At 35.4% G+C, this 15,791-nt stretch overlaps 1 protein-coding gene across 2 annotated transcripts in view; it reads right to left on the bottom strand.

The window, feature by feature from the left end:
- Nucleotides 1-15,791, bottom strand: part of PDE10A (phosphodiesterase 10A) — a 181,287-nt gene that overhangs the window by 49,985 nt on the left and 115,511 nt on the right. For both annotated transcript variants that reach the window (XM_005150122.4, XM_005150121.4), the window contains 3 exons: nt 13,042-13,162; nt 11,107-11,156; nt 1,434-1,574 (listed from right to left, as the gene is read on the bottom strand). In XM_005150122.4, the coding sequence (XP_005150179.3) occupies nt 1,434-1,574; nt 11,107-11,156; nt 13,042-13,162 (312 nt within the window). The remainder of the gene's footprint in view (nt 1-1,433; nt 1,575-11,106; nt 11,157-13,041; nt 13,163-15,791) is intronic.

Consider the following 15,791-nt stretch of genomic DNA (forward strand, 5'->3'; position numbering starts at 1 on the left):
ATCTCTACCTTAATTACTAAGATGACAATCGATCTGAACCACTAGGAACAAATGACAGGCACAGGAGAGTGGAAAGCACTTTGCAACATGAGCCTCCTGCTTCCATGTTTTAATTTTGTCCCTTCGCCCCCCAGACATGGCTGGCAAGTCTATCTGTAAGCACTTTTCTGTCAGTGTTGAGATGCTCCTAAAATCACATGAAGGCAAACCATGTCACCCAAATGAATCTCCCTGTTCAGTCAATAATCCACTGATACTGTAAACTAATGAAGTTCAAACCTCCTCCTCACTACCTCCCCCTCACTGAGTTTATTATGAACATAAAACCAAAACATACAAGCCTTGGTACAAGGATATAATGATATTAATTGGAAATTGCCAGTAAAGAATCAAGCCCTATATGTGACTGGAAAAACACTAGAAACATATAAAATCTATATAGTCCAGAGAAAGCACTGACTTACTACAGGGAAAAGTGGTTTCTACCTTTTGCATTTGTGGTTTTGCTTAAGTGTACTTATATTAGGCATTTGGTATTTTGTTTATAGCCTAAGTTTTGCCAATAAAGGTCATACATTTTTGTAACAGATATTTTTTAAAATAGAGACAGCAATGTCCAATTTTGGCCACAGTATCCAAAGATTGTTTTTCTGGACATAATTCAAAGGATAGAAAACATTGAAAAGAGGAAAGAATTTAAACTTCCTTGGTGTTCTCATAACCTACATAGTTGATCATAAAGTGTTCTCATAAAGTACAGTTTAAATACCAGTTTTGTCCAATGTATAGATATGACTGGAGCACAAAGTTTAAAATAAAAAATGAAAAGGATAGACATACAGAGTACCAAGATTTATCAAAATATCATCTCAGGACTTTCTGAACCCTTTTATGGACAAAGGCCTGAATTTTGGTACCATTTACATTAGTGTGCCTTTCATGTAGGTCTACCGATATTTTAAGTATTGTAGCTTTACACTAGTGTAAGCAGAGATCAAAAGCCTGTCTAATAACCAGAATTCTGACTGACATTCCTGTCAGTGTGAGCCCTGCATTATAATTAAATAAAACTTTCGTTGACTGCATAGAAGTCATCTTGATTGGGATTAGCACACTGAGTATTTCAAGATCAGAAGGACAGGAGTTTTGCTTGTTAGGGTTTTTTTTTCTCTCCAAGTGACTATGGTACTATTACACCATTACTTCCCTTATCTGACAACCAAAAAATATTAAAGTAAAAAAAACCAACTTAAAAATAAATGAGATATTCTGAAATTATTCAATCAAGCCAATCCAAACTCAGTTTTATTTTCTTGGTAGCAAGACAGGTGTAAATACTACTGTTATACATTCAGCTCAATAAACATTTCAGTATCAAACCATTCATTCTAAGAACATGCTGTAATCATCTCATTAAAATGAAAGCTTTTTACCCCCAGAATATCTTCTACTAGCAACGTTTTTCTGGATCTGGCTACATAAGCAGATACTGTGGTGCCATGTGCAATGGGCCCTGCAGGAATGAGCCGCGGTTGTCCTTCTTTAGCTCCTGGTGGTGTAAATACACACAGACTCTAGTTAGAAGGAAAAAAAAAGAAAAAAAAATGAAAGAATGCAATTAGAAAGCATGGTTACTTTTGCAGAGTTACTGTGCTACCTACTTCATGTAAAGGATTGGCTAAAGGAGGTAATATAGAGAAACACAGCTTTTGACAATGAGAAGTAGTTGGATGAACTCAACTGTTATGGAATCTTAGGAAATCCTGCTCTAAAGTTACCATTCAGAGAGCAGATAACTATTCTGCTGAAGTCAAGTCATCATATCAGGACTGGACTGTGCTCACCTTGAACACACAGTACACCACATAAAGACTCACAAAAGAAAAGATTACCTTGCAAGAGAAAGATAAATTGGTTTGTTTGTTTGTTTGTTTTGTAGGACACATTAATATATTTCAATAGAAATTACTCAAAAAAGCAAAGATATCTTTTAAATTTCTTGTTTATCTCATCCTAAGGAAAACTAATTTCAAAATCATCCTAACACTGTATTTCCTGAGATACAAGTGAATGCATACATCCCCTATACTAGAAGCAACATCCTACTTGCTGCCTGCCTGAAAGCGTCCCATGTGTTGAAAAGTCAGATATTGACAATTCATACCATTGTCAAGTATTGACATTCATATCATTAAACTCATCCAGAAACATCTGATAATTGTTCTATAACAAAAAGGTAACACTATGAGAATGAATGGGATTGCAAACATTATTTTACAAACAGAAAACTAAACATAAAAGTCAAGCCTGCAAACCCTCTACATCAAACACTCTTCAAAACTAAAATTTTACTCATCTACGGATGAAAAATAAACTTTATGGAACAGTAAAATGCTGGAAAACAATGTCTTTATCACAGTCTCCTTAAAATTTTCCTATACCACCCCAGACAACCTGCAAAGCAATAGTCTGTTAGTGACAACTAATTTTAAAATCACAAAACCACAAAACAGTCTCCCATGCAATCAGCAGGAGCAGTTCATTTTACAAACAAGAAGTTTCAGCTTCTGTTTCATTTTTCTACCTTTGTCTCATTACATCCATCAATTTATGTGTTTCCTAAAGCTACAGATGACCCCAGACTCTCAAAATTTACCAGTGTCACACCCTATTCAGCACTCAGAGCTATTACCCTTTAAACACAAAGGGAATTAATTCAGGTACATGAAGAATAAATGACACAGCAAAGATTACATGCTGTACTAGAACAGCAGAGATCAAATCTCTATGTTCAAGACTCCAGCTTACTGTCCTAAGGTACTGAGCCATCCCTCCTTATACATTCCTAATATTAACACAGCTAAAGCACCACCTCAGAGACCCACCCTCTATTGGCAAATTGTGTTTTCTTATTTACTATAATTAATGATGCAGTTTATTTCACCAAATAAATTTGTAAGACCAGTAACATGTATAGAAAGCACCTGTAGTTAGTAATTCTACTGCTAAATAGCTGTATGATTTTAAATTATGACCTTATAGCATATGAACTAAGACAAAACATTCCTTGCTAGGAAAATAGATTTTTTAAAATTTTTATTATTTTGTTGTTATTTACACAAATAATACCACAGATAGATGATAGTGCCACCACATGAAGTACTACTATCATTCTTGGTAAGAAAGGCCACATTATGTGCCACTCCTTTGTACTGATTAATTATCAGACTTTGCTTTCATTAGGGCTGCTATGAGGGTCAAGCTCCCAAGATTCTACAGCATCAACAGTTATGATAATTAGTATTAATTACAATTAATCTGTCTCCTATGTTTATAATTCACAAAGGTTTCTATAACAATAGACAGAGGCAGAGGCACAGGCACTCTAGGATTCCAGTAGCTCAGAATTCAGTGCTGCTCTGAAAGACTGAACAAAGAACTTTTAAGTTGTTTAAGTAAGATTTCAGCTGAGCTTTAGCAGTAAGCAGGGAGCTTCACACTGGAATTGGTATTATTTAAATATTATGTCATTGTGTTCCAAGTACCTCACAGTCACATGCATTATTACAGATCCCCTGTAGGTTGGGTGGCAATGCTACCCTCATTTTATAGATGAAAACTGCAATAAAAAGTATTTATTAATATAGCTATTGTAGCTAAGGCTCCAATTACCATTTGAGTATAAACTTCACAGCTCATTGCACAGCCTACAGAATGCCTTGCACTATGGCTTAGAGTGAGACAAATGGATCACAAGATGAAGAAAACTCAAGCGTGAAAGAAAAGAGACAAACTTCAGAGATCAACAGTTACCAGTTTGGACCCTATGGGACTACGTAAATCACTAAACAGGGACTGTTTCCTAGCATGGAATATTACAGGTACAATTTGCACCTGAAAATTCATCTACTGTCAGCTGTAGAAAATGAAGCAATGATCTGAGTTGCATCCTCCCATAATTATAATTTCTTTATTCTGCAAACTTGCAAAGCACATTATAATACATACTAAAGAGTTTCAGAAGAAACATACAGAAATGTTCAGAAACTAAGGAGATGCAATATAATGCACCAGATGCAGGTAATCCTGTGGCGATGAAGGTACATTAGCTGTGATGGATTAATCGCATTTTGGAAGGAGGAAGTTGAACTTTATGCTGAGGTGAAAACAAATTGTCAAAGAAAAGTACAGAATTCACAGCCAAAACAAGAGTGACGTCTATCCAAGCAAAACCAGTAGTCCAATGGTTAGGGCATTTAGCTGAGTTCATTTAGTGAGAAAAACACTCAATTCTGACAAAACCAGTAAGTCAGTATTCATTCTGTTATTCAAACAGAAAGTCAGACAATCTCAAAAAGTTCAGCAAGATAAAGAAAAGAAGTTTTCATCCAGTTATTCATTTGCTAATATTATGCTACAGCTGAGAATTAAACTACCTTTAAAGAGAAAATAGAGCTGCCAAATAGTATTTTAGCTCTGACAAATCATTTGAGCATATTTATTTCATGTATCTCATGCAGTTGGAAGGAAAGACACTCCTTCCATGGAGTAGCTTTACTGAACATGCATGGTATTTTTCCTCCCAAACCTCAATGTACTTCAGAAAGAGACTAGCAGTTTGCACTTTGGTAGTGATACTTAACAGCAATTAATAATCAAAATAATGAACTAGGAGATCTTCAACCACAACTTAAACAATATATAGTCAATAAATAAAGGTATAAAGACCCATAATTTCCCAAACACTATACAGATAAGGTAAGGAAAAGGTTAAGGAGACAGCAGGATGCCTGTACCCTGCTCACAGTATCTTTTGCTGCTATAACCACCTGCAGTGAGAATGTATGTCAGTATCACAAACAGGTAAACATGAAGAGATCTTTAATTATACAGTAATGTCATGGTCTATCGACTGGTAAAAGTCTGGTATCTTACTGGTAAAAGTAATTATAGATATCTAGTGTAGACAGAGAATTAGATATCTCTGCTGCTGAGGAGGAAGAAGGCAACCAAGGTGAGGAAGTCACTCTGGGCTTGATAAACTCAAAGAAAAAAAAAAAAACAAACCAAAAAAGAGCAAACAGTTGCAGAGCAAACCCTTTGAAAGCTTCCAGGTTCATGCATTCTGGAACACAGTGGCCCAAGAGATCCTGCAATTCCCTATTTTGACCTGTTTCCCCATCCTTCCAAACACAGGCAGATCTCCTTACTTACATGAAGCTCACCTACACTATGACCAATCTTTTTGCAACAAGTCCCATGTGGTGATGGACTTCTTTGAATGTAGTTTTAGGCAGAGGACACTGAAGCCTGACACCAGAAACCTCCTATACCTTGCTGGAACCTCAGAGCACAAGGTACTTCTTTTCCTGCTGTCTGTTCCAGTTGGGCCCAGAATCTTCACAATTATTCCTTCCCTCCTGTTTCATCTCTTGATTCACTTTGATAAATGAAAAAAAACTTCATGAATTTTGACTGATGTGACAGTGTGGCTTGGAACCCACTAGTGGCCTTAACATAACAACAGGGAGCAAGAGGTGCTTAGAAAATCCAAACTGAAACAAAAGAGAAAATCCAAAACTTGTAATAACCATAACAAAAGTTCAACCACTGGTGAACACAGACAGCTATAACAAAATTCACCCTTTCGTATTTCATATGCATTTTAGGTACAGGCAACATATATTTAATCTCTAATTTCTTTTTAAATGCTAATATATTAACAAGTTTTCCAGTCTACACACTTTCAGGATGACGTCCACTGTAATCAGTTCTTGAGGGCTAGCAAGATTACAGCATTCTCAATTCACAGCTAAACACACAAATTTGGCTTTCAGATACATAACAAAATTAGTACATAACCAATAAGCCGTAATACCGTGGCTTTTATTGCTCTTTTGTTGGTGCCATGCACACAATCTGTCAAAATCAAGTAATTTACCTTGAACCTTTTTTACTGAGGCTGAAGAAACCTTCATTACTCTTCACCTTTAACAGCTAAAAGCATGCAAATGAAAAATTTCTGACATTCATCCTCCCATCCTGTCGTAATCTGGCCCCACAAATTTGGGTTTCTTGCTATTCACAATCTAATGCTTGACAGAGGAAGCAGATTAAAATCCTCATAAACGATGAGGAGCAGGAGCTCAAGTCTCATAACACAATACCATCAACACCTCTTGACAGGTATTTTACACATATGTATTAGAATACACAGGTATTCTGATAGTGAAACACAAGCAACTAATCTCTGTCTAGTATTCTAACCAGTTCTCCATTCTACCTACAGTATATTCATCATGACCATACTCCACAAGTCCACTTACCCAAATACTAAATGAAACGAGAACAAAATTTCACTAAAATGTATACTGAATGTCATTTATCTGATGTCTTTAAGTTTCATAATTTATTGACTCAAAGTTCAACTCAAGACACTATAACTCATCAACAGCTTTCCCTCTTTGCTATCATTATCCATGAGCAAATAAGAAAGCAACAGATTTCTTCCACTTTATATATAGATATATATATATAAAGAGTACATGATATTGGAAACAACTGAAGGATAGAGACCAAGATTTTCTGCATTGACTTGCAGCTAGAAGGCTTTCACCTGGAAACATGTGTAAAAGACTCAAATTTCAGTGATGATGTCTACATACTCAAAATAATGCACCTCAGCCTTGCACAAGACCCTGTGGCATTTAGCAAGCACACGTTTTTTCCTCGGTCCTTAAAAATTCAAATCACCCTCCCCGTCAATGCACTAGGTGGCACTGCAAATCAAGCTGCAAGAATTTCTGTATGAACAGAAATTTTAGAATAGTTTAATAAAATACACCCTGAAGCACAGAGTACGTGCACATATTTGTGGCCTCACGCAATTATTTCTTTCAATAAAGCTATTTGAAATTTCTGTCTGACGGAAGGATGATCTCTTTGTCAACACAATTTGCAGTGTCAGGAAGTAAGTAACACAAGACCTCGGAACAGCTAATTTAACTGTATGCCCATTACATTCAAAGTCATGCATCTCTACATAGGAATCACAATGTAATCATGAGGTGAATCACACAAGTAAGGACTTTAAACAAGAAGCATCTGAAGAATCAGATAATAATACATTAGAAACTGTAGCTGTGAGAAGTGTTTTAGAAATACTGTCTTGTAAAGATATCAGCTTATGGGCTTACACACACACTACATCCACTACAAGGATTTCAGCAAAAACTTTAACTCATGCTTGAAGTTTATATTCAATTAAAGTCATAACATGAGAATTATAAACTATATATTCATCCTCATAAGGAATAAAACGAAAACCTGAAATAAAGTCCTTTGCTGGAGTGTTGTGAAACATTCCTGTTTTGGAAGTGTTTCCAGTCTCTAGTATATAGTATTTGCAAAATAGCTGTAATATACCTTAAAAGTAAATAATTTTATTTGCATAACTGCACTATCCCATGAACACAGATGATTTATCAGACAGTTCAAGACTCAGAGCCAGTATGGGCATAGGTCTGCCCAGAAGATGTATTGTTTCTAGTACCTGAGTATTTTGCAATGCATTCTACCATATGTATAGCATACAAAAAAACAGATTCTGATATACCGAGCAACCTGTGGGGAAGGAAGAAGTTGAGCATGGAAGTGGTACTTACCTGCTTGTAGACAATCATTTGAAAAGCAGAACACCCTTAGCAAAGAGTGCAAAGAGTGCTAGCACTCCCAAACAATTCCAACAACCAGAAAGCAGCTAAAATAACTGAACTTGCTACACTCATTCTGGCACCAATTCTGAATAATACTTGCATAAAGAAATGCAGTGTAACCTGCAATTGGTGTGGCATCTTCCATTTTAAGCAAATTCACTCAAGTGAAGATCCTGAAAGCATTCAGCCTGACCTGTCAGCCAGAAACTACCTTGTACTTATGCTGTTACCCAACTCTAAAAACAGTCAAGATACAGTTCTGTATACTTCAACAGAAAGAAAATAAGTCCATAAAGAAAAAAATGTGGACAAGCATTTTAACAAACTCACATTTGTGCTGTCAAATTCCAAACAAGCTTTTTTCCTAAAACAAAGTCCTCCTTTAAAGGCCAGTGATTCATCTATGTTTTACAAAAAGAAAAAGTACGAGCTAATCTAGAACTTTTCTTCTCATTAAACACATTTTCAGTTTTCAGTAGGGGAAGTGCTGCCCACAAAACATACTGCACCAAAGAAAAACTTACAATGAATTGTTAGTAACCCACGAAAAAGAACAGCAACAATGTAGCAATTATCTCTATATTAGGAATAGTAGCACACAGAATGTAATAATCATTTGCTAGTTTTTATTTTGTAAATATCTAGAATTTCTGTAGAAGGAAATTATCTTCTATCCTATCCAGAAACTCGCTATTTAATCTAGGCTAAAGGCAGTTATGAAAATCTCATATTGCAAAAATGTTCCTTAGCTGAGATTAATGCTCATCAGGATTCCAAAATTTTGATTTCTTTAAACAAGCACAACTATTCCTACACACATTTATAGCAGAAACTGAAATGAAGTCAAATTAATGCTTTTGCTTCAGTTTTGATCCTAAATTCCCTTACAGGATATAATCAGAATACACACAGCTAAACATTAGAAAACCATTTGGGAAAAAGTAGGTATCTACTTATTCACAGGATTCCTCCATTCTTACAGAATTCCCTTCCAGTATTTAATTCTCAAAAAGACATATACCAGACACTCTAGAAAAGCTGTACTGAGGCACAAATTATTTATTTGAAAGTATGGTGGAAATGACTGTTACACTGGGTCTAGTTCTGAAACCTGAGGCTGCTGACTGCATAAATACCAGCAGATTCATGTGTACTTCTCAAGCTAACAAACAAAAAGCCAAATGCTAAGACTGGGAGGGGCGGGAAATTAGTTTTGCTGAATTGGCAAAACTTAGGTCACAAAACCAAACATCAAAAAATTAAGCCACCAAAAAATAGAAGCCATTCTTCAATATGTGGCCATAGGTGTTCAGCAACTATTTTATCCAGACTAATGTGAAGGATTTTTGTAACTCTTTAAACTTCAGCTTAAAGAATTAGCTCCTTTCTGCCATTTATCCTACACAGTATCGTTTTGCTCACAGTTAAAAAAAATATATTTAATAAATAAAAATATATTGACAGTATTTGCTGGACAACGATTCATCTCACTTGGACACATCCTTTAAATTAAATATTCAAAAAGACAAAGATATCCAAATTAACTTTCAATGGCATGTTCTTACAGAAAGTAGGCTAATGCATTACCATTTAGTTACAAGACTACAAATATGAGTCTGGCCCAAAGCCCACTAATGTGAATGGAAAAATCTCACACTAACTTCAAAGGACTTGGGATCAGTCCCTATAATAACTACATGAAGAACATTCCATTTTGGGAGATGAAGCTACATAGCAGTGGTTAATAAAGTCAGTGTGTGTTTTTAGTGGTTGGAACTTTATTCAGGAAAGCTATACTGGGAAGCAAATAGATTCAACTGCCTAATAGGCTATTAAAAAAAAAATAAAAAAAAAAAATGCAGAAGGTCATAAAGTGCCCAGGCCCTCAAATCATCGGAACACTGTGAGGAAACCCATACTATGGCACACTAATCTAATAGGAAAAAAAATCACCACAGTAAGAATCCTCTAGGTCTCAAGCTGTAAAGTTAATTTTACTATCACCTTTTACAAAACATTTAGAGATGAGCAAGCAGGGATGGCTGAACTTCCAGGAAGCACTGCCTCTGGCAGCAGAAGGAAGCTCCAGTGATCATCTGTATCACCCCCACCCGTGACAGCAGACACTGTCACCTACTAATGAGAAGACTGTATTCACAACGGGTGAACATGTTACTTAAATTAGATACCTCAGTCAAAGGGTTATTAAAAAATGTATGTTATTTATATACTTAACTCAATTTACAGGACTTTATTAGATGAAATAATAATGAAATGAATGTAAAACATGTAAACCCCACTTCCACTTCTTTTAGGAAATTTCTGTACGGGCAGCCTTCTACATCCTTCAGATGAGGCACGATGTTTTTTAATAAGTGAAAAATATTCTCAGACAAGGCTCAAGTCACCTGCAGGTTTGTACATCTTCAATCATGTTTCCATTATTTCAAATTTGTCATTCTTTCCCTTTTTTCTGAATTCAGTTATGACACTAAGAACAAGGGAAATGGCTAATGGACTACACAAAAAAAAACTATTAAAGCTGGCTGTGTAAAGTAACGGAACAAAACAAGGAGAAAAATATTTTCCTCTCTCACCATTTTTCAGTAAGAAGAGTTTAGTTTGTTTATTGAACCAATGAAAAATATAACATTTCTGACAAACTGTGGGTTTTATATGGACAGAACTGACAAGTATGAACTACTTTTTCTTCTTGATAGCCATTCAAAATAACTACAAAGTCTTGTATAACGGTAACTGTGCAAATCACTCTGGATAGGAAAAATATTAAATGTGTTCTAAATGCCAAATAACATAACAGCAAAAATTGGATTCCCTCTTATTCAAATTATTGCACCAGAATCTGATTTCATATGCAAATTTTAAAAGTACAATTTATTTTATGCTAACTAAAATCTACATCTAAAATTCACATTTTTTCACTATCAAGTTGCAGCTGGCAGTTAACAGAAAACATGACAGCATCAAAAAAAACAAAACAAAACAAAAAACAAACCCTCAGAGTTAACCAGATGAAAAGAACAGGCTATGCAGAGAGTCAAATCAGAGAGTTTTCTGTTTGTTAAAGACAATTAATAATGGGGCTAAATCACAAGTTGCAACAGTCAGAGTAACAACAGCATGACTCCTAAATCATTACAAAAAAAAAGTAAAAGGCCAAGGATCTAAATGCTGGAAACATTGTTTCATTACTAGTATGTCCAATAAGCTTCTACTTTACAGAAATAAAGATAACATAAAGGTGTTATCCAGCACTCAGGTAATATTTCCTGCTAAATGGCATGTAAAATGAAATCAAAGTATCATTGTCAAACTGGAAAATGCACTTGTAACTGTACTGAAAAACAGCATTTTAATCCAGTGTACTTACATTATTGCATTCTCCCAGGAAATATAGTGCAAATCCATCAGCTTTCGTAGCTGCCAAAGCAATAATAAAAGAAATAATTGTACTCACGGGGGGAAATCAAACTTACACAAGATCTCTGAGCTGAAACCACAGATTCAGTTCCATTTAGGACAAACATCTACAGTTCTAAAAGCGAAGTTCTGCTGTTGTGTCCCTTGAAACTCCCCAGACTCTACAAAATTAGACGTATGAGATAATATTCCTCATTGTCATTTACTACATTTTAAAAGATAATTAGAAATGTCTTCAAATATTTTTATTCCAAGGACTAACGTCTGTAAATTTGAATTAATTCCTATGACAGCACAGAAGTAACATAAGATTATGTATTTACAATATAATCAGCCAGATAACATTGTAATTTCCATGAGTAAAATAAATACCATTCAAAGATGGTAAGCTATATTTGTCTTTCCCCTAGGATTGAAAATGATGGGAAAATAAAATGTTGCAAATATTGCCATAAAAATGTGTTTCAAAACAAACAGTTTCTATTTTCTGTACCTTCTGTACCTAATAAACATATTAAAAACACTGACACACACTAGAAAGTTCATATTTGTCAGATTTGTGAAAGATTCAGATTGCTGTGTGAAACAGGGTAAAGTCAAGTTCCTTAATGTCTCAAAAGTTTGAAGTCAACCACCCATCATAACTTATTGCTAAAATGGAAACTCAAAATCAGAAGAGGATAGGGGAATAGGGATCTTTTATCTGGCTTTACACAATAGACTTTGACACTAAGTTTGTCTGTCTTTCCAACAGTTAAACATTCTAACCAGTAAATGCACATATCTGATATTCATTTTTTATGAATGAACACAAGAATCTATCTAGTACATTTCAGGGGAGTGATTAGACTTGTGTGTGATTAAATCAATTGGCTTTCTGCATTTCTTTGACAATAGGAAAAAATCCCACTGTGTAGTTACTTGCTTATTGTCAACTGTGTAACAGCAGTAAGAGTTCAGGGCATGGTAATTTGCATTCACTTTTTAAAACCTTCAGATGCAGTATATAAGCATATTGAGCTACCAGACAAGTAAGCACAGGAAAAGAAACAGTATAAAAAAAACCCAAATTCATCTGCTTTACAAAAGAAAAAAAAATTGTAAAAGATAGCAGACCCTGTCTCCTATAGTTTTTTGCTGGCTGTGTATTAACAAAATCCAGTCTGATTTGCTGTCTGCTAGACATCAGTATCCAAATAACCACTTATGCAAAATCAGTAAATAGATGCAGTCCTTTTAAATACATCATGTGTATAAACCAGAATTCATCATTACAAGATGATGAAGTAGTAGGATCAGTAAAACCTTTCTAAAGAGATGACTGAGAGCTATACTGAACAAAGCTACTGTTACTTCCTACTGAAATCTGAGCACATCCACTCTGGCTAGAAAGAAACCAAATTACACTCACATTCTTATCAGGAAAATTTGTTTTTTTGTTTTATTTCTAAACTTTTGATCATGTATAGCATTTTCTTACCACAAAAGGTATTTACATCAGATAGAAAAATAAAGGTTAACAGCTGGATGTAATTAGAGATCACACAAAAGACAAGTTCTCCTTCAATAATATCTCAGGTTTGTTTCAAATGGGGTTCAAGTATGCAGAGATATTACCAATAGATTATTTTTTCAGTCTACTCTGGTTCATTTAATGGGGGGCTCTAATTCTGCAATTTGATACAAAACTCTATCCAAAGATGAAATCACTGAAGTGCTGTCAGGAATTCACTGAGGGATAGAAGGCAAAGTAAGCTCATACTGAGACATCAAAAGAAAGCACCATTATCACTCAATACCTGTCTTTATTAATTAAATCACAAAAGAAATATGCTGTGCACTGATACTAAGTAACAGCTCAGAGATACCTGATCCTCCTTCTTACCTATTTTTATGATGCTGCTCAGTTCATACAGAAGTAGTTGATTATCCCCTCCTGTATCCAGGCGCTGTTCTATGTAGCTGTTCAATTCATACACTACACCTTGCATATTTGTATCCTGGTACTATGGAAGCAAAGATGAGAAGAACATTTTAGAACAATTCAGATATATTTTGAAGGTTTTAAACACCAAATTGCATTAAAAATAATATGAAGGTATTTCAACACCAAGCCAGTTTTGTCTGTCCTAATCCAGCCGCCTTAAGAACTGGGTCGCTGCCAAGCAAGAGACATGGCACTCCAGTCTACAATCCATTAGACATTTGTTCATAGTGTACAGAGTACACCACTGAGCAATCAGTAATCACCTAAACTTAGGCAAGATCACATGACAATGTCTCATGAAGAGACTGAGGGATGCATCAATTATAAAGTAAGCAACTTTCAACACCTTTCTTTTAAGCTCCAACTCCACTATAAAAGGTGGCAAGTAGCTGACTTTGCCAGCATCTTCCACCTCAAATTCATGAACCTAGTGACAGAACTGTGCCAAGCACCAGGACTTTGAGCTGGTAGCTCAAGGAGCTCAGCAACTACCATCACTAGACTGAAGGACAGAAACTGCACAAGTCAAGTATCATACTAGCCATTGTGGCCTAAAAGGCATCTGCTTCAACTGAAGCTGACAGACAAAGCCAGAAAGAAAATACAAATTATGTAGGAGCAATGGGGTACTGGTTGCTGGTACAATGAAACAGCCTGAGATGGCTAAAACACCACACGAAAGGAGATGCAGCCTCCCTTCAAGGGCCCAGCTGCATTTGCTTATCCAGTTCCCAAACCCTGAAAGACTGATAAAACTAGCAGTAAACGTGCATGTACAGCATGACAGGATGACGAACAATAATTTCAGAGAAAGCAATACTTCACACTAAAGTAAAGTACACACTAAATCTAAGTAAAGATTCATTACCCTGCCCAAAACTGGTAATTCAGTAACCAAAGAAAGTAATATGGTCAATTACTTACTGAACTCGGTGATGCGGCAAATAATGTTGATTAAACTAAAAATGAAGCTGACGATATTTACACATATTAATGTTGCTTGAAAGACTAAGACTTATTCTCCAACTCATTCACACTTTAGGGCCAAATGTAATATAGATTAGACTAATGTAAACAATACAATGGAAAATGCCATGAAAGTTCAGAGTACCACAGTCTACCTACTATTCCCATGCTCATGCGTATGTATGTAACTCTACCCTGTAACTCTCCAGATCTTCTTTGTAAGTTGGGGCAAACCTGTACACATGACACTGATGGATTTCACATGTAACTTACAATATATTCCATGCTATAAATTTAGTCCAACTATTACTTTAATGCATTTCTATGCACAACACACTATGTCATGAATACAGAGCATACAGCCGTACATATTTAGGATACATTTGGCTGCTTCTTCTCAAAAAAACCCCAACAACCCAACAAATGCCACCAGAAAAAAACCCAAGTGCTTGCTGACAATATCAATTCCTGATTTCTTTAAATTAAGCAGATCTTGATCTTGATTTTAAAATGGCAATCTTTACTGTAACCACTTCTTAATACATCATGTGGTATTAATCTATTGCTGCAGATGGACATATTAGAACATTTAAGACCTAGGGTATGCAAAATGTCCTCAATGTTTAACAAACTTAACATTTAATAATTCTTTCTATGAATTGATGTGGCAGCTATAAATTTTTACATTGATATAAGGTCACACTGCATATATGCATAATCTGTTGTAATTCTTGACTGTACCATACAACACGCTTTTATAATCATTAGCACCGTATGTCCCCTGGCAAGCTTCCACTGACTGTCCCCATAGTGTGCCCCACATTTACTACTGTATGATTCTTCAAAGGGAGAAAACAAAGCATAGTTTCATTAAAGTTGAATTTTTAGACTTATGATATAGCTGTAAGTAGCCATATAAGAGGAAAATGGTGAATGAGAGTTTATATTATTCATACATGCTAACCTATATCTGCAAAAGCATGTGTAGCCACCTATCATAAAGCAACAATAGCTAATCAAGCACACATGCACTGAGCCGTTATCACATGGAAAAATGCCATCTCAGAACTTGGAAATGCATACATATGTCTTCACCTGTGATGCACAGTCAGTATTAAATCAAATCTTCAAAGGTTGAAGCTAATACCTTAAGAAAATGCATCATCAAAATGAGCCCACTGGCATAACAGCCATTGTAGAATAACAACTTTCCTGTAATCAAGCAGCAGTGCCATGTGCATAGTAATTACGTAATAAGCTATGTGCCCTTTATCCTCACCTCTGCAACATATGCATGCAAACATTTTGTATGCAGGGCAAATCATTGCATGCATCCATGGTACTAAAAAAAAAATGATAGTTGCATAATACATCCAGTTGAAATATGACAGATTTCTACTACTGACAATCATTAGATCCAATGTGTTGCTAATACAGACCTGTGCATATCTGGTGTAAAACTTACTTTAGGAAAAGAATTCCTCAAAAAAATTCAACATACTTGGTGGAAAAAAGACTACTTGTTTGTCATCAGATATAGTGAAAATACTGTTTCTTAATTCACTATAATAATTTAGTTTGCAATTTAAACATCATTAATACCTCCTTTTACTTAATTCTTCCTGTTGTTGATTTCCTTCTATTTAAGATTCAGTGTCTACAAGTATTTCTGCATGCTTACT

This window comes from Melopsittacus undulatus, chromosome 3, assembly GCF_012275295.1.
Source record: "Melopsittacus undulatus isolate bMelUnd1 chromosome 3, bMelUnd1.mat.Z, whole genome shotgun sequence".
Lineage (NCBI taxonomy): Eukaryota > Metazoa > Chordata > Aves > Psittaciformes > Psittaculidae > Melopsittacus > Melopsittacus undulatus.